General features: G+C 37.4%; 1 protein-coding gene across 4 annotated transcripts in view; it reads right to left on the reverse strand.

Moving 5' to 3' along the window:
* Positions 1–1,472: 1,472 nt before the first annotated feature.
* The window catches only part of LOC117333626 (neuronal acetylcholine receptor subunit alpha-10-like), a 151,492-nt gene continuing 128,427 nt past the window's right edge, over positions 1,473–24,537 (reverse strand). For 2 of the 4 annotated variants that reach the window (XM_033893035.1, XM_033893026.1), the window contains exons 6-8: positions 19,816–19,902; positions 11,681–11,796; positions 1,473–7,530 (exon numbers count right to left, since the gene is read on the reverse strand). In XM_033893035.1, coding sequence (XP_033748926.1) covers positions 7,123–7,530; positions 11,681–11,796; positions 19,816–19,902 — 611 coding nt within the window. In that variant the 3' untranslated portion in view covers positions 1,473–7,122. Of the gene's footprint in view, positions 7,531–11,680; positions 11,797–19,815; positions 19,903–19,962; positions 20,050–24,537 lie in introns of all 4 variants that reach the window. The other 2 variants (XM_033893043.1, XM_033893050.1) reach the window with 2 other exon arrangements.

Below are 24,537 nucleotides of genomic sequence, written 5' to 3' on the forward strand. Positions count from 1 at the left end.
TTTGTTACATCAGGTAGCTGATCTGTCGGGTATAATAACCCTATGTTACATCAGGTAGCTTATCTGTCGGGTATAATAACCCTACGTTACATCAGGTAGCTTATCTGTCGGGTATAATAACCCTACGTTACATCAGGTAGCTGATCTGTCTGGTATAATAACCCTATGTTACAACAGGTAACTGATCTGTCGGGTTTAATAACCCTATGTTACATCAGATAGCTGATATGTCGGGTATAGTAACCCTTTGTTACATCAGGTAGCTGATCTGTCGGGTATAATAACCAATGTTACATCAGGTAGCTTATCTGTCGGGTATAGTAACCCTTTGTTAAATCAGGAAGCTTATCTGTCGGGTATAATAACCCTTTGTTACATCAGATAGCTTATATGTTGGGTATAGTAACCCTATGTTACATCAGGTAGCTGATCTGTCGGGTATAATAACCCTTTGTTACATCAGGTAGCTTATATGTTGGGTATAGTAACCCTATGTTACATCAGGTAGCTGATCTGTCGGGTATAATAACCCTTTGTTACATCAGGTAGCTGATATGTCGGGTATAATAACCCTACGTTACATCAGGTAGCTGATCTGTCTGGTATAATAACCCTTTGTTACATCAGGTAGCTGATCTGTCGGGTATAATAACCCTATGTGACATCAGGTAGCTGATCTGTCGGGTATAATAACCATATGTGACATCGGGTATCCGATCTGTCGGGTATAATAACCCTATGTTACATCAGGTAGCTGATCTGTCGGGTATAATAACCCTACGTTACATCAGGTAGCTGATCTGTCTGGTATAATAACCCTATGTGACATCACATAGCTGATCTGTCGGGTATAATAACCCTACGTTTCCTCAACTATAGTTACTGTGTCGTTGATGTGACTTTTACTTGTTGTTCTACAACATGATATGAAAAAGACAAGACTCATATGATATGATGCCTATTCGCTAAGTTGCTTGTTATGTTTTGTGCAGAATAAGTACTGGAAACAAACAGTGTTAATAATGCGAGCACTATCTATACGTCTGTAACAGGACATGGTACTACCGAGTACATATAGCATTAAACCAAGTATCATTATGCAATTAGGTTAAATGAAGAGGCAACATGAGACAAACAAAACAGTGTTATTGGGTGATAATGTTAAATTATAAGATCTGCATTACAGCATTGTTAGATTATTTTGTAAGAAACATTCTCAATGGTGTTGGTAAGAGGCAAGGCCAACTCAATGGTAGTACATGTATTAGTTGATTGTGCATAGAGACAAGGCAAACAAAATAGTAATATGTGTTTACTGTGGTTAGAGTTAATGCCAACATAACGTTGTTATTAGATGATTGTGTTAATTGATGAGGTAAAAACGGTGTATTGTTCGATTTCCGTGGTAAGACATTAGGCCAACACAAAAGTGTTATTAGATGATTATGTTAATAGACAAGGCCAACACAAACTTATTATGAGATGAATTTATTTCACCGTGATATAAAACCGTCATTCCCATATTAAAGGAAAATGTCAATTATTAGCCACTGTTTCTAGTGTATTCCACAAAACAATAGCAGGGACACATGGGCAGCGATAGGTGGGCGTGGTCACGTGTTCCTACGTGTGGGAGATCAACCACAGGTCACGATGACACTCGAGAGTGTGGCAAATAACACTTCATATATCAACAAAGTTTTTTTAAATTCAAAACATAACATAACAACAGTTATAGATAGCTGTCCCGGTGGTTGGCCTGCCCTTTTTCCGTAGAAACACATATTAAATGTTAGTACACATTTGGTACCACGCAATATGATAAATAAATTAGGACACATACACTTATTGGCACACATTTGACCTGAGAGCAAACATAGGTAAGAACGGCTAAAACAAGCATTGGAAAGAAAGAGGAGTCTATGTGGATATCACTACCAACAGCATGTCAAATACACCCAAAACACGCACGCTGAATAAAGGTTTTAATTTTTTAATTATATGCATTTACAAGGGAAATGAGGACATAACTGACTCAACTTAATGAAAACGGCACACATCGCATCTCTCTCTCACTAGTGATATGTAGCATTGTATATCAGGAAGTTTTGTATATTTCAGATGGACACTGGTCAAGCTAGATAAACATGGCGGCCCTTCTCCTTCTCTTCTCTCCAACTTTAAGTCGTTTGTTTAATTATGTGTAAAGACAAGAAAGAGACCAGACTATCGAAATACACCCGAATCTCGTTATCTCGAAGCAACTCGGGTCACGAAAAACCGCGAGCATTCGAGGTAATTGAATATATTTTATGTATAACGTTAACTGTCGGTACTTAATTTCAACTTCGAGTTTTGCAGGATCTTCGAGTTATCAGAGTTCGAGACAATGAAGTTCGGCTGCATCAACAATACTGAAATAACGAACCAAACAAATAATGATTATGGACGATATGGATGGAAATGTGATTGTTTAATGTCCTCTCTGGACGATAACGAAACTAAACTATACATAAGGCCCCAAATGTAGAGCATCAAAGGTTATACCTAGTTCATTGTAGAGGTGATAAATGGAATAATCCATAGGTCAAGGTCACATCTAAAAATAGAGTTTATGGTAAGATGAATTAGACCGTTGCAAAAGAACAGTTAAACGTCTGTTATGTGTGATTAATACAAAATCAAGGAATATTATTTGAACTTAAAATGATGTGGAAAAATTGAAGTGAAATTCAAAAATGGCAGTTGAATGTGGATCAAAATCTTCAGATGGTATACGTTTTTTTGATAATGGCTCTTCTCATCAAAGTCAATAATCTACGAAAAGAAGACTGACGTCGTAATTAACTGGATATGTCATTTAATTAGAACAGATACACCGCCTCTCATTTTCAATATATAGTGATAAAACAAACGGGATTACATATTCTGGTCAGGACAATAGATACAAGAACCACGCCCATTTCCTCGTCAGAAAAGAGGATAAAAGAAACACGCCTATTTTCTCGTCAGAAAGACAGATAAAAGAATAACGCCCATTTCTTCGTCAGAAAATAAATTAAAGCACCACGCCCAATTTCTCGTCGGAAAGATAGATAAAGCACCACGCTAATTTTCTCAGGAGAAAGATATATAAAAGAACCACGCCCATTTCCTGGTCAAGAAAGTAAATTGAAGAAGCACGTCCATTTCCTCGTCAGAAAGATAGATAAAAGAACCACACCCATTTCCTCGTCAGAAAGTAGCTACGAACCGTGGCACCCTCCCTTTCCATCAACAGAGGATAAGATACAAGAACTACGATCTACATAATGCCTTATTCCTAGAAGAGCTGGAAAAGGAGAGCAGATAAAAGAACCACGCCCTTTCCGTGAACTTGGGGCAGACGCATGTTCCGGGACCAGCCCTTCGACACTTTCACCAGTTTCCAGATAGGTTTTCAAAGTCTTATTCAGATATCGTCGCACATGTTTAAGAGACGAGCCGCCAGTAGACCTATCATGACCAGGTACCGACCGCAAGTGGGGTACAGCAATATTCGCTCATGGTGCAATAACCAATGACACCCGTTTACATTATTTCATTCTCTAGATCTTCAGACATAAAAAGATCGGTGAACCTTGTAGATCACTTACATACCAGTCTGTAATGTCAGATACATTTACACAACGTGTATAATGTCAGTTACATTTACACACCGTGTATAATGTCAGATACATTTACACACCGTGTATAATGTCAGTTACATTTACACACTGTGTATAATGTCAGTTACATTTACACACCGTGTATAATGTCAGTTACATTAACACACTGTGTATAATGTCAGATACATTTACACACCGTGTATAATGTCAGTTACATTTACACACCGTGTATAATGTCAGTTACATTTACACACCGTGTATAATGTCAGATACATTTACACACCGTGTATAATGTCAGATACATTTGTACATACACAGTTACGGCTTACATCAATGAAATCAATCATAACACACAGTGTATTAATCGTTTCTACTTTGTAGCATGCCAAAAAATTACTCCACATTAACATCGAGTGTATACTGTTCTATGTGACATTAACATAATGGTTTCTGTTAAATAACTTACATACAATACACATTGTTAGATCTTTGACCTATGGCATTAACATACATGTAAATTGCATGGCGCTAGATTGGTGTTAAATTGACATTCACATACAGTGCACGGTGTTTTCTGTCAATGACACATAGATAATTGATTATCATATAACATAGGGTATATTGGTCTTGCATACAGTATATGATACTAGATCAGTGTTACAGGTATCTCCATACAATGCATGATATTATATGTCTTACACATTTACATACAGTATGTTAGATACATACAATGCATGACGTCACATCATTGACCCAAGGCCTTTACATCCAGTATTCAACATCACATCATTGGACCATTACATTTACGTGCATTGTGTTACGTCATACCTCTGACCAAAGACCTTTAAATACGTGACATTATGTCATCGATCCATGACATTAACATACATTATTTGATGTCAGACCATTCACCTATAGTCTTTACATACTGTATACTATGTCAGCACATTCACATACAAAGTGTACAGTGTGTGACGTCAGAAGAATGGCCTATGACCTTTTCATTGTAATTTAGAGTATGATTATATTGTGCTTTATTAATCCTCTGGTATTTGCATGGATTTGGTCAGTTTATTTAAAACATTCACACTTACCTTCAACAAATTTCTGTCAAATAGTCTATCTATGACACAAACAGCCTTGTTCACGGATGACGTACAGATATTCCTGAACCCAGATGCCGTGCATACAGAACTGTGACAAAGTGTCGTTCAGTCAACCGTATACCTAGGTGTCAAACAGACGCCCTTGTATCAGGTGTCGTGAAGACGTATAACCTGGCGTCGTACAAGTAGCCTTGCACCCAGATGTCTTGGGTACGACATGTGCTTATCGACTTGTACCCGAGTGACATACAGACTGCTTTGTACCTTGATGTCGTGCCGACACACTTGTAACAAAGTGTCGTTCAGACGACGTTATGCTCAGGTGTCGTATGGATGCCCTTGTATCAAGGTGCCGTGCAGAAATCTTCGTACACGCCACCATATCACCTCAATTTATGTTTTATTCCTTAACACTGCTGAATCCTATGGGACTGGCATCGTGGCGCCTACAGTTATCTGGTTGTGATATGTATACTTCCCAATCATTTAAAACATACATGGTATTTTTCTTGTGGCATTTCACAAGCGTATACGTTGATAAAAGGGAGTATCTGATATTACACAAGTATCATTTATAATATAAACTATTTCAATTCAAAAGTTCACCTAAGAATATAAAAATAGAATAAATCCCTATTTTGGCTGGTCGTTTGGGAAACAAACAAATAATGTCGTACTCAAACTACAGAAATACAAGAAGCAATTTTATAATTCGTTCCAAGCTAGCTGGACCCTAGCACGAGAAGCACAACGTACCATCTATCATATAGGTGCCCCACCCACAACTAGTGCCAACACTAGTGGCAATATAATATATATCTATGTGTGTAACATGGTGATATGATCTTAATGAGAAGGTACAAACTAGCGGATTACCATAAGGTAAAATCCGTGATAAAATTCTGTGAACTGACGACAAAAAGTAAACATGGTATATAATTGACGCGTGAATCGTGACAGCACATGCGTGCACGTGAGTGCACGTTAGGGAGGAGAAAGCCCACCTAATGAGATGCAGTGTAATTCAGCAACACCATTCGTTGACCAACGCCCAGTACAATATACATATGTACAAAAGGATGTTTGCATAGGCAAATGGTGCATCACGTACAAAGCGTTTTCGTCTCAAGGTCGACCGAGGTCAAACGCTCTCGCGAAATCACCACGTGACGAGATGTACACCATTTTAATATATGGAAGTCAGGAACGATAATATTATATCAATAAATAATTTAATATCAACTAGAACGTAAACAACAACAGCAGCATCGGGGTACTACCCAACAGTGTAGTAGTGACATCACCGGAAACTAACTAGAGCTTCCGGTTTACATTGTTTATCACTCAGAAACAATATATTATAATACTTGTCAACAGTTATATTGTAAACCTGAAACCTTCATTTTTATGAGCGACTGTGGGACAAATACAACGTTAGTTTACACAGGTATTTTGGCAAACAGGGTTGTTGGCCTTGTAAACAAGGAACACATCCACAACAACATACATTTGTGTAACACTTATACTTCCTGTTTTCATAGTGCTAACTTTCTCTACAATTTAAATATTTTGATTACATTCACCCATAAGTTATTTATGTTCATCGTGCAGATACATTTAAATATAACACGTTTTACAGCCGTTTAACAATTTCACCCACTACTCTCCGGTTTGTGTATATACAGGGTCGGTTTCCATCCAATCCTCTTCAATACAGACAGAATGAGTTAAGAATGCCCGTATGTTAAGAAGAAGAGGTGACTAAGGTGAAAATACAAATACGTCTATGGTGACTTAAACATGGTAGTTCAATGTTATACATTCTATCACACAAATTAGACAGCATTATGTGGTACGGCAACCAGTGCTGGAAATTTTCTATGTACAGTTGGAACCACCCACAACACTGAATTATCCACCCATCGCGATGGAGTTCGTCTCCACCGGAGTTCCATCAGACCAAAACACCATGGGTGGAACATGTTTTCACACTAATCACAGTCCATTTTGGGCCTCGCTATCTCAGCTACTGTCCAGATAACCTTCTATTTTACAGCATGATTAAACAGTTTCTAATGTCCGATCAGATAAACTACTGTACAGCAACACGACACTTGTTTTCTGCCAAGTGTGTTTTATCATAGGAAGTGAATATGTAACATAAGTAACCATGGTAACATTTACAATTTGAAGATGATTCATATAAAAATACAGCACGCCAAAATAATCCGGATTACACAATGAAACAATTTGGTGTGACACAAAACTTTATACACTATTCTCTGGTACATGATGTAGACATTGGTAATCAACACTTGATAAATCCCTCTAACAGAGTTGTTTATGTGATTGACGCCTAAACATATATATCAACTACTAAAGATGATGGGAAGGACCACACACAGAGACACCGTGATAGTTGATATATAGATAATAAAGAATATTCTGTCAAACACCAGCGCTAAAGCCTTCCATTCTTTGGCCATTTTCTCTTTTCTGTCTTTTTCTTCTAGTCTTTCTTTATACATTTTGATGAAATTTCGTATTTCATTAAGTTTGGCATGGATCTCGGCCAATTGAGGGTTCTGTACAGTCTCGGTTTGGGCATTGGCTGTCATCTCGGAAGAGCCCCTCCAGTTGTTAGGGGGCGCCCATTTATTCTCGCCATTGCCAATCATACACCTGCGCGAGGGCGGGCATGTCACCTGCCCATCGTCTTTGAAAGGCAAGACGAGTTTCTCCATACAGACGACCCTCGCCACAAATGAAAACATCACCTGTTGAAAGAGAAAACACGTACTGACATTAGTGTACTTCTAGAAAGCTCATTCGTAACATCCGGTGAATAATTTGCTGGATTGATCGGCAGTATACTATACTATATGTTAAGCCTAATCTCTGCCACATTACGGAAATGTATCAGAAGTCATGTTCAAAAAGTTTTGGACTGATATCGCCTTTGTTTTTTCTGAATACAACAATAGTACCAGTGACATTGGCAACACTAACTTGTGGAGCCAGAATGTACCGACAAATCGTCACAACAGTGCTAGCGACATGCTAAACGAGAACATCATCGATAACTGGTGCACTAAGGCTTTCGAACAGGATATTAATGACCATGCTACCAATAATCTCTAATTAATGGAACCATAAATCAGCAGGCCAGTTTTCGATGATCTCTCAATAATTTCAGATAACCGCGTAAACCACTTTTATTGCGAGAGATGTATTGGTTATCCTAGAGAAACATAGAGATTAAACACAAAGATTTCAAAAGCATCGACCAAACTTTACATTACAACCTTATAAAAAGAAAAGTATTCAGATCGATTCTCATCTGTACTAATTCACGTCATCTAGACCGATTATTTATTATATTGTTGTAGAGACATTTTTATAATCAGACACGCGCCCTGGTTTTACCGAGATATCTTTCGAAATAAATCTATACTGGTTCAAAATCAGCAAAATAATATCAATTTTGCTAACATGGTGAAAGGGAAAGGCAAATATCACCATTTTAACAATCAATTTAGCACGTAGTACAACGTTAATATACGGAAGTACATTATGTATTGGAATAGCTATGGTCAATCGACCGAAATATGGAAGGCATGTTAGATTTATAGGGAGCCAGATATATTGTGTTGAGGATTTCTCCCTACTTAATGACGACAAACCGTTAAGGATACTTGTATTTATTATACCGACTTGGTAATACAACACTTCAGAATAGAACTACATCCAGTAAATCATGTATCTATCTCGAATAACGATAATAATATTCTTATGTTTTAATAATTCAAAGTCTCAAAACGACTCTCGCAATAAGGACGAGGCCTATGTTGAATCCAATGTACGATGATAAAGCCATTTTATTATTTTGGGTGAATCTAAATTAACTACCGGCGATAAAACACGACCGGCTGATTTTTATTAGTGAGCTCTAGATTGTAATTAAATTATTTAGCTGTTTAATTTTTCTATGAAACATCAGTTATGCCTTGGACCATAAAAAATAAAGAAGTGAAGTTCCATTAAGATCTACCAAACAATTGCTAATACATAGGAGGAAGACTGATAATTCAGTCAATCTTGAACCTTTTGGATATTTGATGCTTTCAAAAGAACTTCAAATAACAAGTGCCTATTCTAAATTGGCTTCACGTTTCATAAAAATTAGACGTTACTTACTGCATTACCATGTACAATGATATAACCGGTAATTAGCAATATTTTTTCATTAATATTATTGATATACTTCCTTAAATTATCCTCTTTGAATCGAGATAATTTTTGTTTTGTTTGGGTTTTTGTTTGTTGTTGTCGGAGTGCTACATAATTATATTCAGGCATTGTCTAGTGTCAATTAGCGTATTTTGTAATCAGGACATTACGCGCTATTCGAAATTCTATGACATTTTTATAGTATATTATATATGATATGCTATATTTGGACATTATATGGAATGCTATATATGGACATTATATGAAATGCTTTATGTGAACATTATATTGGATGCTATATTTGGACATTATATGAAATGCTATATATGGACATTATATGGAATGTTATATATAGACATTATATGGAATGATATATATTGACATTATATGAAATGCTATATTTAGACACTATATCAAATGCTATATATAGACATTATATGAGATGCTATATTTGGACATTATAAGGAATGCTATATATGGACATTATTTGAAATGCTATATTTAGACACTATATCAAATGCTATATATGGACATTATATGAGATGCTATATTTGGACATTATTTGAAATGCTATATATGGACATTATATGGAATGCTATATATGGACATTATATGGAATGCTATATATGGCCATTATTTGAAATGCTATATATCAACATTATATGAAATGTTTGGTTTTCACACTATACGCCGGATCATTAGTATATTTTCTGAAGGACGAAACAATGCAATTTTGATAAATATATGAATTCATAAAGATGATGTGTCCATTTTTGTCTGATGTACAATCCTTGAACCCTCTGAATATTAGATATATTTGACTCACAAATAAATAAAATCATTCATTTATTCAACCTCACTGAAAAGACCTAGACGAACGAAACAGCCGGCTGATCAAGTTTTGTTCATTACTCTGTATAATACTTTAACCAATACTAATATCAATTTTTTAGATACTTTTCAAGTTCGTGTCTTCGTATATCATCTTCCCTTTATAGATTATGTACACAGAATGCATTTAGTAACATAATTTACAACTTCTAAACACCTTATGATACATTTCATTCCAATGTTTTAAGTCTACACAGCGAAATGTTGACTGCTTACGCAATTTTGGAGGAAATTTTATAAAAAGTTTCTTTCTTTTACAAATATTCACTGAATGCGTTTCTTGCCTCCTTGACCGAAGAAAATATTTGGTGCTTAATTTCAAGAAAAGTAATTTTAGGACACTAAAACATCGTCATAAACGTCAATGTCTGGCCTTCAGAATGCCGTAAAGAATATAATTTCATGTGCAAGCATAGCTTAACAGACGTTCTAAATCTGTTTTCATGTTTGACTTTTATCGCCGAAATCTGAATGTCAGAGATTGTTTTTATGTCTATCGACATTTTATATCAAGCGATAAATTAAACATTTTTGTACCAGAAAGTAAATTTGAACTAATCAACGTAATGGCAATGACCTGAGTCTACAAATATATTACAGAACTGAGAGAGATTGCGTATACCGATCTAGTATATGTTCACACAAAAAAATGATATTAATGTCCTTAAGTTGAGCAATAATACCTTATGCAGTTATAAAACTCTTTTAATTTCGAACGGTTTTCTCTTGAACGAGATAAAGATGCTAACTTGACAGATAAACTGCCTATCCGGCAAATGTGGTACACTTCTTCTATGCTATATTTTTCCGTTACAAGCTATGGACACCAGTCACTACCAAACCGTTAATACATCACTTACTCGTCACAAACACTTCACTCTCGTAACAAACATTCCCTACTCGCCACAAACACAACCTACCTGTCATAAACACCACCTTCCCCTCAGAAACACAACCTCGCATCACAAGCAAGCATTTCACTTACATAACAAACATTAACTATTTGTCACGAAAAATACCTACTCGTCATAAACACCACCTACCCGTAAAAAACGCCACCTTCGCGTCACAAGCATTTCCCTTTTGTAACAAATATGACTCATTCGTCATGAATACAACCTACTCGTCACAAACACTATCTACTCGTCAGACATTATATCGACTTGTAACTAACATTACCTACCTTATTGTTACAAACACTAACAGCAATAAACACGACCTTCTCGTCATAAACACTTTCTAGTCGTCAGAAACACGACGGACTCGTAACAAACACTACCTATTCGTCACAATATCAGTTTCTTTTCACAGACACTTTCTACATATACACTATTTACTCATCACATACTCGAATAGTAACCAACAAATCTTACCAAACATGAAATACTAGCTACTCCTTACATCACAACCTACAGCTAATAAGCAATCGACTCGTCACTGATACTACTTGCCCATCATCACCAATACATAATCGTCATTAAACAACATCTACTCGTCATAAAGGCTGCTTACTCGTGATAAATTTAAGACTACCCACACGTGACAGTACTGGTAAAAAACACAACTGACTCGCCACATATATCACAACTACCTAGTCGTCTTTAATATTGTTTACTTGTCACAAAGACTACCTACTTGTCACACTCACTTTTCGCAACAAATACTACACATCACAGACACAAACAGCAACAAACAAAACCTACTCGTCATGACTACTATTTACCCGTCACTATCACTACTAGCTTCTCGTCACACACACTACCTACATGCTACATATATTATATATCCATCACACTCGAAGCTTACCCTTTTCAACATGTAGGGGACAGCTGCCCTCGCTCCGATGAAGGAAATGTTCACCACAAAAACGTTGAGGAATGATGAAAGAGTAATTAATACCATATTCAGGCAATAATACGTTCCTGCAAAACAAAATAGTAAGTAGGATATATATTATGTAAACCCATGATTCCCCTATCAAAATACAGAGTCGTTCCAGTCGCCGCTGCTGGTGAAATAATGGAGTTTAGTTGTTTGGAATCAACCCGCCTCCTGCCGCAAGCGGTTTTTCCCTTTTAAATTGTTAAAGCTAAGCTTGAAAGATATTCGGGTGTTAATATTATTTTAATCGAATTCAATTTGAAGAGAACTAAAATTATGACAGTTTTGATTAAATATTAATCTAACAGCTGTAACAACAACACACGACTAATTGAAGCTGTACAGCAGAAGAGATTTCTACTACAAGAAAACACTACATGTATAAAGAAAATACTATTGGCGGACATAATGATGCCAAAATAAACGATGAAAGTCAAAAATAGATAAATGTATATAAGAACACCTATAAGTAAGAAAGGATCATACTCTAAATATACATCGCTCTAGCTCTAAACGTACAATAGCTATGGTAAAACTGTTTAATGATAAACTAGTAACCGTACAGTGCTATATTTCTAACTGTACTGCTATGGTGCTTACTGTGCCTGTATGGTTATCAAGGTATTACTATGTTTCTAAAAGAACCGCTATTGTCCTAACTGTTGCTATTTGATTCGAAAACTACTGCTATAGGTGTTCTAAACCTAAACCTTACCGTGAATGTCTAACACGAACGCGAAATTAAAATGTGCGGGCGGAGGCCAAGACATACTTACTGATCACAGGCCAGATCAAAAGATCTATACAGTTGGCATATCTATCATCTAAAAGAAATCCAAAGAAAACTGGACATGGTCCATAGGTAGACTTGGTGAACACATGGCTACTACGTGGATGTGAGTCACCCTTTCCACGCAACACTTTGGGAAGACATACCCAGAACATGTCATACCGACAGGTTAAAAGATCAAAGAAAACAAACCTTGATCCAAGAGCGGCAGCAAGAAGAGAATACATATAAAGAAAAGAGGCCGTATGGGCATGTCTAGGTAGTGGAAGACAAGAAGTTGGGACACTGCAGAATGCGTAATCTGCCCCTATCTTGGTAGGAACAAAAGAACGGTTGGTAGAAGTGGGTGTTGGTTATCTGGGTTTATCAGCTGCCAAACTAGCAAGTAACGTGTATGCATTAGTATTTGCATTTTATACAGTAAGTGAAGACGTAGTTTCGCTAAAGAAGCAGATGATGTTTACCCTTCCTGAAATTTATCTTATTCTCTTTGTACTGTCTTTGTAAGGGTCTTCATGGAATTTTTTTTTCTTATTTTACCTAGTTTATTGATTTGGATACAGAAAAATTGTTTCGTTTGTATGTCGGTAATCTTTATTTATTTATTTTTTTTTTTTAAATATTATATATTTTACATGTATGTTTTAAGTATTCAATCTATTGAATTGGCCAACTGTTGTATTTCTATTTATTTTTCTTAGTTTTGCATGTGTGAACGTTACTGAAGAAGTTATATAAATAACAGAGTTGTGTTCCCCAATAGAAGGATGAATGGTATATGCTTTATGAGGGACATTTGACGATAAACTAGGCGCTGTGTTTTCTGTTACTAGCAATTCGAATTGTTACGCAATATGTACACATATATCACACATGTCAGTATTTCAAATATAAAATAAATCTTAAAACAAAGAAAATAAACATACATTAAAGTAAAAAAAGAATAAAAATATATTAAAATTAGACAACAGCATGTAAATATTACAAAAAAATGTAAATCAAAAAACGAAAATAGCTATTAAACGGGGAATAAATCGAAAAACAATTGATAAGAAAAAAAGGCAAACACCATCATTATTAGTAAAGGAAATTAATAGCGTAAAAATCAAAATCTCACTCATATAGTATATGGTATTCATGAACTGTAGCAGATGTTTGTTTTTTACTGGTGTATGTTTGAAATACGTATCCTAATAATCACGATTTGTAGTTATGTTGCAGGACATTGATATTGTTTGTGTTTATGTCATACGAACATTAATCAAACTAAGGAAACAATTCTCCTGGTTCGATAATTTTCTACGGCCGAACTACGTTATCTTGGAGTCAATTAGGTTGTGAAAAAAACTTCGAGATACCCTGAGTATTCGAGGCCACCTAGTATTTTTTTCCATAGAAGTTTTATCGTCGAAACCGAATGCTTACTTCGAGTAAAACAGAGTGTTCGAGTTATCAGAGTGCGATGTTTGACTGCTCTATATTCGTCTGTTTTAAAGACTTCTTTTGGCGCACTCATATCAGTTCATCGCATTATCTACGTCTTGAAGATCTCAACAAATTAGAGAATTGATCAATTAATGCCCCATCATATATTTTAGAAAAATTAATATACAAATTTCAGCGAAATCTTGCTCTTGTGCAGAATGTTAATCTCGAAAAGCGGTAAGATAAAATCACTACTTAATTATAACGGTTAAAGAATGAACATTAGTAGTTGCCGTAGCGTAAATTAACAATTCACGAATACCTACTTGAAAATCAATCAATATTGTGTATGATACGAAACTGCCTGTTATATTTTTGTAGGGTTAAATTCGAGGAAAAAATAGTTTAAACCCAAATATGAATGTTAAAGATATGATAAGCAATGTAACTTTATCTTTTTACGCATCAGCATGATTAATTTTTCAAAGGGTTTTTGGTCCATTGTTTTTTTTAACATATTATACACCAAGACACTCATCAAGGCTATTCTTATAGTGCTAATTTTTGTAACCCAAATGGTCGAGAAATAACTGAATAACATTACATCTGTTGGACAGATTTTTAATCATTATCGAAAACATTGTTTTTGAAGGCCAGAAAATGTTGCGTTTTTGGTTGGGAGTATTCAATGTTGTGGGAGATAAACGTAAATCTTGATCTCTGTTGCAAAGAATCATATAGTTTGCAAAAGTTTTGAAGAGATCCTTAAGAGGTTTGGTCAAGGAGAACTTCTTTTGCTGACATGTTGGGAGTGTTTCTTTGGATAAATTGCTCTAGAAAATTATTTCCTTTTATATTATAGCTGTTTCATTGCCTTTAATAGTAAGATGCAATGTTTGGTTTGGGATTTTACTAATTTGAAGAGAACAAAAATACTTTCTTCGATCGACACCATGTTACATTTGGAAAAAAAACGTTTACAGAAGGAAAAACAATATATTACGATTAAAATAAATATACATTTCATTCCGGGATTATCTTACCAAAATAATTCTTTGTTATAATATACCAGTGTAACCTGTTTATCATAAAACGCCAATCTTTGGGTAAGATACCCGAAGCAATCGAACTTTACCAGCAGGACGGTACATTTTGAAGCCTCACAACATATAGGTAATTTGATAAATTTAATTTTGTGGTCTTGGCATGGTTTACATATACATTAGTTAAAAAAACATTTTGTCCCAATGTTAAAGAATTACTATCTGTTGGAGCTAATAATTGTAACACTACAATTAAGTCTATTTGAAGTTATTCTTCTCCCATTTTAGCATTTTTCTAATTTTCATTATGGATCATATTGGTTATATATTATTTTAATTTTCTTAACCTCGGGTTCTTTTATTGAGAACAATATATACCAATAACAGGCATGCCTTGGTGGTTTTGAATTGACTTGCTATGCTTCGATATACGTTTCCGTGTGACTCATTTCAAGTGTTGATGTCAGTCTTGGAAGCCTCATAGACCGGTATATTGAAAACATTACTGTTTTTGTCAAGAACATTACTTGATGATTAAACGTTATTGAGAACATACATATTTTAAGTAACGTGTAACGAGTTGTTCAGTCAGGCAACATTTTAGGGTATTGAAGCGGTATTTGTTTATAGAACAAGATACATAATTTACCAAATATCAGGTTGATTCATATTGATAAAAAAAAACGCATTTAATGAAACTGTCGAAAGGATTCCATCATATGAATTAATGTAGGGAAAGTTCAATTATTAGATTAGAATAAATCGCTTGAGAAATTTTAATATTTTCGGTGGACAATGTAAAGGAAAGTCCCTACTTGATCGGGAAAGTCCCATAGCTTAGTGGAGAAAACTTATTGGCTGGGTGAGTCGATTTCACCTTTGGTTGACAGGTGTGATAAACGTGGTCAGACAAACTGTACTTGTTCCTAAGGAACATTCAATTCGTTTGAAAATGTCTTTATTTCCGTAACTGATTTAATTCTTATAGTCATAGAAAAACCCACTACCGAAATGTCATAAAGGTAACTCATTTGTGAAGGAAAACACTCACGTGCGTTCTTATCAAAAGATCCAAATTATATGGTTAGAACAGCATCGAGACTTTTAGCGGTTATATCCATGACAATTACAGTTATGAATATATAACAAATTGATGGCATAACGACGCAGGTGGAGTGCAATTATTGATGTTAATAAACTTTTTTTCTAATCCGATGTGTATATAACTTCTTTCACTCGAGTTAGTTCCCTTGAAACTTTGGCGGCTGATGCAGCTGAGCGTCAAAGCACCAAACAGTAAGCATTGCATATTGAATTCACGGCTCGTGTCCACGCTATACACAGAAAGGGTCGATTTCACAGATTATTGTCCTACCATAACATTTGGTTTGATTCAGCTCTGTTAAGCGATACACAATACTATTCAAGACTGAGCATGCTTTACTGTCTTCTAACAACCCCTATGACCACGATATGCAGTACTACCGTACACTGCGACTAACGAAATGAGCTTGCTTCTCCGTAGCAGGTTGAGCTCGCTCCACAACAGCTCTTGGTATGCAGGCTACATTGCCTACTTCTATGGCTCTATCGTCACGTTGGAAAAGGTGTGTCTAAGGCCATGCCAGCACGTGAATTGCTATTGTCTGACTGAGTAACGACTGATCATGGCGCCTGCTCTATACAAGTCAGTGCCTATTAAAACAGTTTGCCTATTTTTGTTACATTGTACCGATACTTAGAGCGGATACCATGCTGACAACGTAATCTCCAATGATCAGCAGTATATACAATATATATATATATATATGTACATATATATGCTACTAAATCTAGCACTACTGACAAAGTGTAATCGGCATGGTAAAAATAAACGTCAACATGTTTGTATACATAATTTTCCACATAATATATATATCTAAACACATGTATATCTAGAACATTCATATTCAACATATGAATCTACTTTTGAATAAGATAAGAAAAAAATAGTGAATCACCTACACTGTATACCTGCGGAAACAAAGCTGGAGTACTAATGACACATACAATGTAGTATATTTGACATACCCATGTACATAATGTAAATAGGTATGTCGATGTCATGTGCTATGTCTTTAGAACTAGTGATACAAATCATGCTAAGTACAATAATTATCGAAAAAGATGCATAATATGTTAAAGTGTTAATGTGCAAAGCCATGGAAACAGCAGCAAAATGTAAGGTAAAATGAGGTTTTAGTATTTCAAATGCATATCAAACGAATAGAAGGCAAATGAACTAATAAAATGTCTACTGCGATATAAGTCTTTTGTATAAATACATACTACTTGCCAAAATGTATTGCTTCTAATGTTGCCCGATCGGAAGGCTTCTAATGTTGACCAAACGACGGGCTTCTAATGTTGCTCAATCGACAGGCTTCTAATGGTGCCCCATTGAAATGCTTCTAATGTTGACCAATCGACGGGCTTCTAATGTTGCCCAATAGACAGACTTCTAATGTTGCCCAATCGACGTGATTCTAATGTTGCCCAATCGACAGGCTTCTTATGGCGCCCGATCGACAGGCTTCTAATGTTGCCCAATCGACGTGATTCTAATGTTGCCCAATCGACAGGCTTCTTATGGCGCCCGATCGACAGGCTTCTAATGTTGCCCAATCGACAGCCAAATGAAGTTCTATGTTATAGTTCGTATTTCCTTAAAGATTTAATAGAACATCAATGCGTAAAGCATACATACTGACTCTCGATATATGATATATTTTGAAACTACTGTCTCCGAGCTTAATTGCCCAGTTTGACGAAAGCTATAGCGGTAAATGGAACGCCGTACTGGCGCACACGGGGTAGGATTTAGATGTTGAGTGTCATTGAAATATTCTACATGAGAGTTTAGATCAGGGCCGACCAGACATTGGTAGCCTCTCGATCAATGGTTTCTTTTTTCTCTCTCTCTCTCTCCGTCCAAAGCAACATATTATCCTTGACGTGTTGACCTTACCGTCTCGATAGAATCCAGTTTAATAGTATACCTGAAAATAGCTCTGGCTTAGGTTAAATCGACACATGTCTAGAACCTCGGACATGGAGGTTGACCGATAACCCGATCGGCACCAAGTCCAAAGTGTCAAATAAAACTACACGTTAAATCTATGTTTATGGTGTCAAAAGTGATTTTTTTTTTTTTTACTTTTTAGGGTAGCGGAGGTAGCACTAATGTGTTTGTGTATAGCAGCTGATCACCCAGGGAACCAAACCACAAATCATTGAAGTTAGAATTGAGAAATAAGAAAACAAGAGCGCCCTCTATAGTGTAAACAGGAGAACCATTTACAAAGAATCAGAATTTTACTCGCTGATATTGCACCTTGCATTCTATAAGGAAAAGGGCGTGTCGCATTGCTGATGAACCAGCTATACTTGCACATTTATGGTGTAGTGTGGAGATAAAAACTATACTACAAATTCCTCTGGTCGAAAAGATGATACCAGAATAAGTACAAATAGGATACAGAGTATCACAGACGTCGACCCGTTAGCCCTGGGAGAGAGTCCCATCGTGAACGAGTGTTGATGCGGAATGCATACTGTATCTCCATGGGGATAATTCTGTTGCAGAGAAGTGCCAGCCTGAGCAACGCTGCAGTAAATAGCCAAGTGTGGTACAACATAGTGTCAAGGGAACATGCCGAATAGCTATACTCAGTTCACAGAACATCTTGTCCACTTATAGAATTATCCTTCCATGTAGCCTGTACTTCAATGTATGCAGTGCGCATCAGATACGCGTTTTCAACGGTTGGTTTTTCCACTGGCGGACAACGAAGGGACATTTGTTATAACACAAAAAATAGGCACTTGTGCAGTAACTGGGTAGTCTCAACTACGACGTACGTGAAGAATGTTATTGTAGAACTATGCATGTGCAGGATTGGTTGAATTAATGTGAGATATGTAATTAGATTAATTGATTTCATGTGCAACCGCCTTTAGCATAGCCGACTAGATCTCTGGAAAATCACATGCTCAATGTTTCAGTTTGTATTGGAATAGACAGTTAAGCGAACTTGTTTTGAGAATTGGGATGTATCTTTTGAAATAGACTAAATCAATATGTGCACAACGTTTTTGTTGCTACATTGTGATAAGTTTGACATGGGAGTGCGAGCTGCTTACAGCGCCCCGATGCGCGCTACATAATAGGCTTTTAGACGTTAATAGTTTGCCTAATTTTGCAAAAGTTTATTGCGGAATCCTATGCAAGAGTTGTATCAAGAAAATAATAATCTATAAATGAAATTATACAAAACAGATACATTGGATGATATCTTCATTCCAAAAACAATATTTTGAATATTATAGAAAAAGGTTGCGAGTTGCAAAAATCGAATAGAGAAACAAACCATGTGATATGCGGTTACATTCTCTTAATAGACATTGCTACTGGTTATCTACTTTGCTTTGTAAAGCTACAAGTTCCAAATGCAGCCAAATTGTCAGAGGGAAGACAGCTATATTTGAATATAAAAGAAGAATGCGAAGCTATGAGCGAGGGTTCTCAAAACAGCTCTTTTCATCACCAGTGAAGACTAGAGTATTACGGAGTAGATACCTCCCGGGTTTCCTTAAGTGGTTGGCGGTATCAATCAAAACTGCAACTCAAAAAGTCTACTCTGTTCTAAGGTACCACACAAAACAGGGAAAAGAAAGATCAAATGACGGCCAGCCAACTACAGTATGAAGAAAAAACACACTCGGTCACGACAGTCAGATAGTGGCACAATAGCCAACCTTACCTAAAATGGGTACCGAGGACGCGGCCGGTGGAAGATTTGCTTCAAACAACAACAACAAGACGAAGTATGCCATGAATATACTCATTCCTGGAGGTAAGAGACAAAAGTAAAACGCATTAAGATGTGTAGGCCATCAATTCCGCTTACCTAGGACGGGAACCGCGTTAGCTGCAGGAGGGAGATTGCCTTCAAACAACAACAGTAAGACGAAGAAAGCCATAAATATGGACATTCCTGGCAAAAGATAAAAACATCATGTTTAAAGCCGACATTTAACTTAATGTTACTACTCTGTCATTGCTACAGTCTGTTACATAGTTGCTTTAACAAAGGAATATAGTACAAAATATATTTATGTCTTGTTAATTAAGATATGTTATCTAAGAAATCAGACTGTATATAGCATTAAGTCAACATGTTCTGGCCTTGACTACCAAATCACGGACTGTTGTCTTAATAACAGCCTGTTGCCTTGTATATACCATGTACTCTATTCACTTTACCTACAGTACAGAATATGTTATGTCGTGTTAATATAGTTACTTAATGTGTTAAATTACACTATTATTCAACATTGTGTCAACGTGTTTGTCCTTAATATCCAAGAATATATGTATTAATATATATATAACTGTGGCGCCCGTAGTATATGTATAGCTGTGGCGCCCGTTATATATGTATAACTGTGGCGCCCGTTATAAATGTATAACTGTGGCGCCCGTAATATATGTATAACTGTGGCGCCCGTAATATATGTATAACTGTGGTGCCGGTAATTTATGTGTAACTGTGGCGCCCGTAATATATGTATAACTGTGGCGCCCGTAATATATGTATAGCTGTGGCGCCCGTTATATATGTGTAACATGTATAACTGTGACGCCCGTTATATATGTAAAACTGTGGCGCCCGTTATATATGTATAGCTGTGGCGCCCGTTATATATGTATAGCTGTGGCGCCCGTATATATGTATAACTGTGGCGCCCGTAATATATGTATAACTGTGGCGCCCGTTATATACGTATAACTGTGGCGCCCGTTATATATGTATAACTGTGGCGCCCGTAATATATGTATAACTGTGACGCCCGTAATATATGTATAACTGTGGCGCCTGTGATATATATTTAACTGTGGATAATTGCATTTATAAGTCCAAAACGATAACGATATGCTTTGTATTTTGGTTTGGCTATACTATGAATTACTGAATATCTCACAACGGATGTTTTGTTGTAGCCACGATTACCAAGATGTAACTAACACACGATTCCATACCCTGTGTAGTCATTAGTCATACAGATGTAACTAACACACGATTCCATACCCTGTGTAGTCATTAGTCATACAGATGTAACTAACAGATAGTCAATACCCTGTGTAGTCATTAGTCATACAGATGTAACTAACAGATGAGTCAATACCCGGTGTAGTCATTAGTCATACAGATGTAACTAACAGATGAGTCCATACCCTGTGTACTCATTAGTCATACAGATGTAACTAACAGATGAGTCCATACCCTGTGTAGTCATTAGTCATACAGATGTAACTAACACACGATTCCATACCCTGTGTAGTCATTAGTCATACAGATGTAACTAACAGATGAGTCCATACCCTGTGTAGTCATTAGTTATGCAGATGTAACTAACAGATGAGTCCATACCCTGTGTAGTCTTTAGTCATACAGATGTAACTAACAGATAAGTCAATATACCCTGTGTAGTCATTAGTCATACAGATGTAACTAACAGATAGTCAATACCCTGTGTAGTCATTACGTACACAGATGTAACTAACATATGGGTTCATACCCTGTGTGGTCATTAGTCATACAGATGTAACTAACAGATGAGTCCATACCCTGTGTGGTCATTAGTCATACAGATGTAACTAACATATGGGTTCATACCCTGTGCAGTCATTACCCAATGTACTATCAAGTTACTAGGGCATCTCTTGGTACAGCTGAGTATCCCCAAATAAGAATCGTACAGATAAAACCAATTCTAACTACAGATGAGAACAATCTTCCTGTACTTTGATGACGCGTCACATCGCTTTATTTTTCCCCATTTAAAACTACATGTGATGTCGTATTGATCTGAGGCGGACGCCCACTGTCTACCAACCATATCACATCTTACAGTCTCGGCCAGCAACAAACTTCTCTCCACATATCGTTTAATAGTCTTATACAGCGTCCACTACCGCCCAGATAGGGCCTTATAGACTTAGCACCATCTTCCGCCAAGATAGTGTCTTTAGTCTCATACAGTGCTCACTACCACCCAGATAGGGCCTTATAGACTTAGCACCATCTTCCGCCAAGATAGTGTCTTTAGTCTCATACAGTGCCCACTACCACCCAGATAGGGCCTTATAGACTTAGCACCGTCTATCACCAAGATAGTGTCTTTAGTCTCATACAGTGCCCTCTATCGCCCAGATAGTGTCTTATAGTTTTATTCAGTCCCTAATACCGCCCAGATTGTGTCGTCTGGACTTATACAGCGCCCATAACAGCCCAGATTTTGTCTTACAGTCTTATACAGCGCCCTCTACCGCCCATATAGTGTCTTACAATCTTATACAGCTCCCATTACCAGCCAAATAGTGATGTATAGTCTTATACAGCGCCCTCTACCGCCCATATAGTGTCTTATAGTCATAGAACCATCTACCGCCCATTGAATCTCTTACAGTCTAACATAGCACAGACTACCGCCAGATACTGTCTTGGTGTAATCCAGCACTGATAACGGTCACAATAGTCTCACAGTGTAATATATCAACGGCTACCGTCCAGATAGTGCCATAGGGCCTCATACAGCACAAACTACCGTCCCCATAGTGTCTTAGGGTCTCATACAACACAAACTGCCGTCCCCATGGTGTCTTACGGTGTAATATATCAACGGCTACCGTCCAGATAGTGTCTTACGGTCTCATACAGCACAAACTAGCGTCTACATGGTGTCGTACGGTCTCATACAGCACAAACTACCGTCCTCATAGTGTCTTAGGGTCTCATACAACACAAACTACCGTCCACATGGTGTCTTACGGTCGCATACAGCACAAACTAGCGTCTACATGGTGTCTTACGGTCGCATACAGCACAAACTAGCGTCTACATGGTGTCTTACGGTCTCATACAGCACAAAATGCCGTCTACATGGTGTCTTACGGTCGCATACAACACAAACTAGCGTCTACATGGTGTCTTACGGTCGCATACAGCACAAAATGCCGTCTACATGGTGTCTTACGGTCTCATACAGCACAAACTACCGTCCACATGGTGTCTTACGGTCTCATACAGCACAAAATGCCGTCTACATGGTGTCTTACGGTCTCATACAGCACAAACTGCCGTCCTCATGGTGTCTTACGGTCGCATACAGCACAAACTAGCGTCTACATGGTGTCTTACGGTCTCATACAGCACAAACTAGCGTCTACATGGTGTCTTACGGTCTCATACAGCACAAAATGCCGTCTACATGGTGTCTTACGGCCTCATACAACACAAACTGCCGTCCTCATGGTGTCTTACGGTCTCATACAGCACAAAATGCCGTCTACATGGTGTCTTACGGTCTCATACAGCACAAACTGCCGTCCTCATGGTGTCTTACGGTCTCATACAGCACAAACTAGCGTCTACATGGTGTCTTACGGTCTCATACAGCACAAAATGCCGTCTACATGGTGTCTTACGGTCTCATACAACACAAACTAGCGTCTACATGGTGTCTTACGGTCTCATACAGCACAAACTACCGTCTACATGGTGTCTTACGGTCTCATACAGCACAAACTAGCGTCTACATGGTGTCTTACGGTCTCATACAGCACAAACTACCGTCTACATGGTGTCTTACGGTCGCATACAGCACAAACTAGCGTCTACATGGTGTCTTACGGTCTCATACAGCACAAACTAGCGTCTACATGGTGTCTTACGGCCTCATACAGCACAAACTAGCGTCTACGTGGTGTCTTACGGTCTCATACAGCACAAACTAGCGTCTACATAGTGTCTTACGGTCTCATACAGCACAAACTAGCGTCTACATGGTGTCTTACGGTCTCATACAGCACAAACTACCGTCCTCATGGTGTCTTACGGTATCATACAGCACAAACTAGCGTCTACATGGTGTCTTACGGTCTCATACAGCACAAACTAGCGTCTACGTGGTGTCTTACGGTCGCATACAGCACAAAATGCCGTCTACATGGTGTCTTACGGCCTCATACAACACAAACTGCCGTCCTCATGGTGTATTACGGTGTAATATATCAACGGCTACCGTCCAGATAGTGTCTTACGGTCTCATACAACACAAACTAGCGTCTGCATGGTGTCTTACGGTCTCATACAGCACAAACTACCGTCCACATGGTGTCTTACGGTATCATACAGCACAAACTAGCGTCTACATGGTGTCTTACGGTCTCATACAGCACAAACTAGCGTCTACATGGTGTCTTATATTGTAATACAAGACAATATACCGTCAAGATACTGTCTTAGCGTAATCCAGCATCAACAAACGGCCACGTGGTCTTTTAGCTCAATACATCACCAGCTACCGTCCACATAATGTCTTATGGTCTCATAAAGCGCTAACTACCGTGTATTTTAGCATCATACAGCACGGACTACCGTATACGTCCACATACTATCTTAAACAGCACAAAATAGTGT

This window comes from Pecten maximus, chromosome 1 (assembly GCF_902652985.1).
Source record: "Pecten maximus chromosome 1, xPecMax1.1, whole genome shotgun sequence".
Classification (NCBI taxonomy): domain Eukaryota; kingdom Metazoa; phylum Mollusca; class Bivalvia; order Pectinida; family Pectinidae; genus Pecten; species Pecten maximus.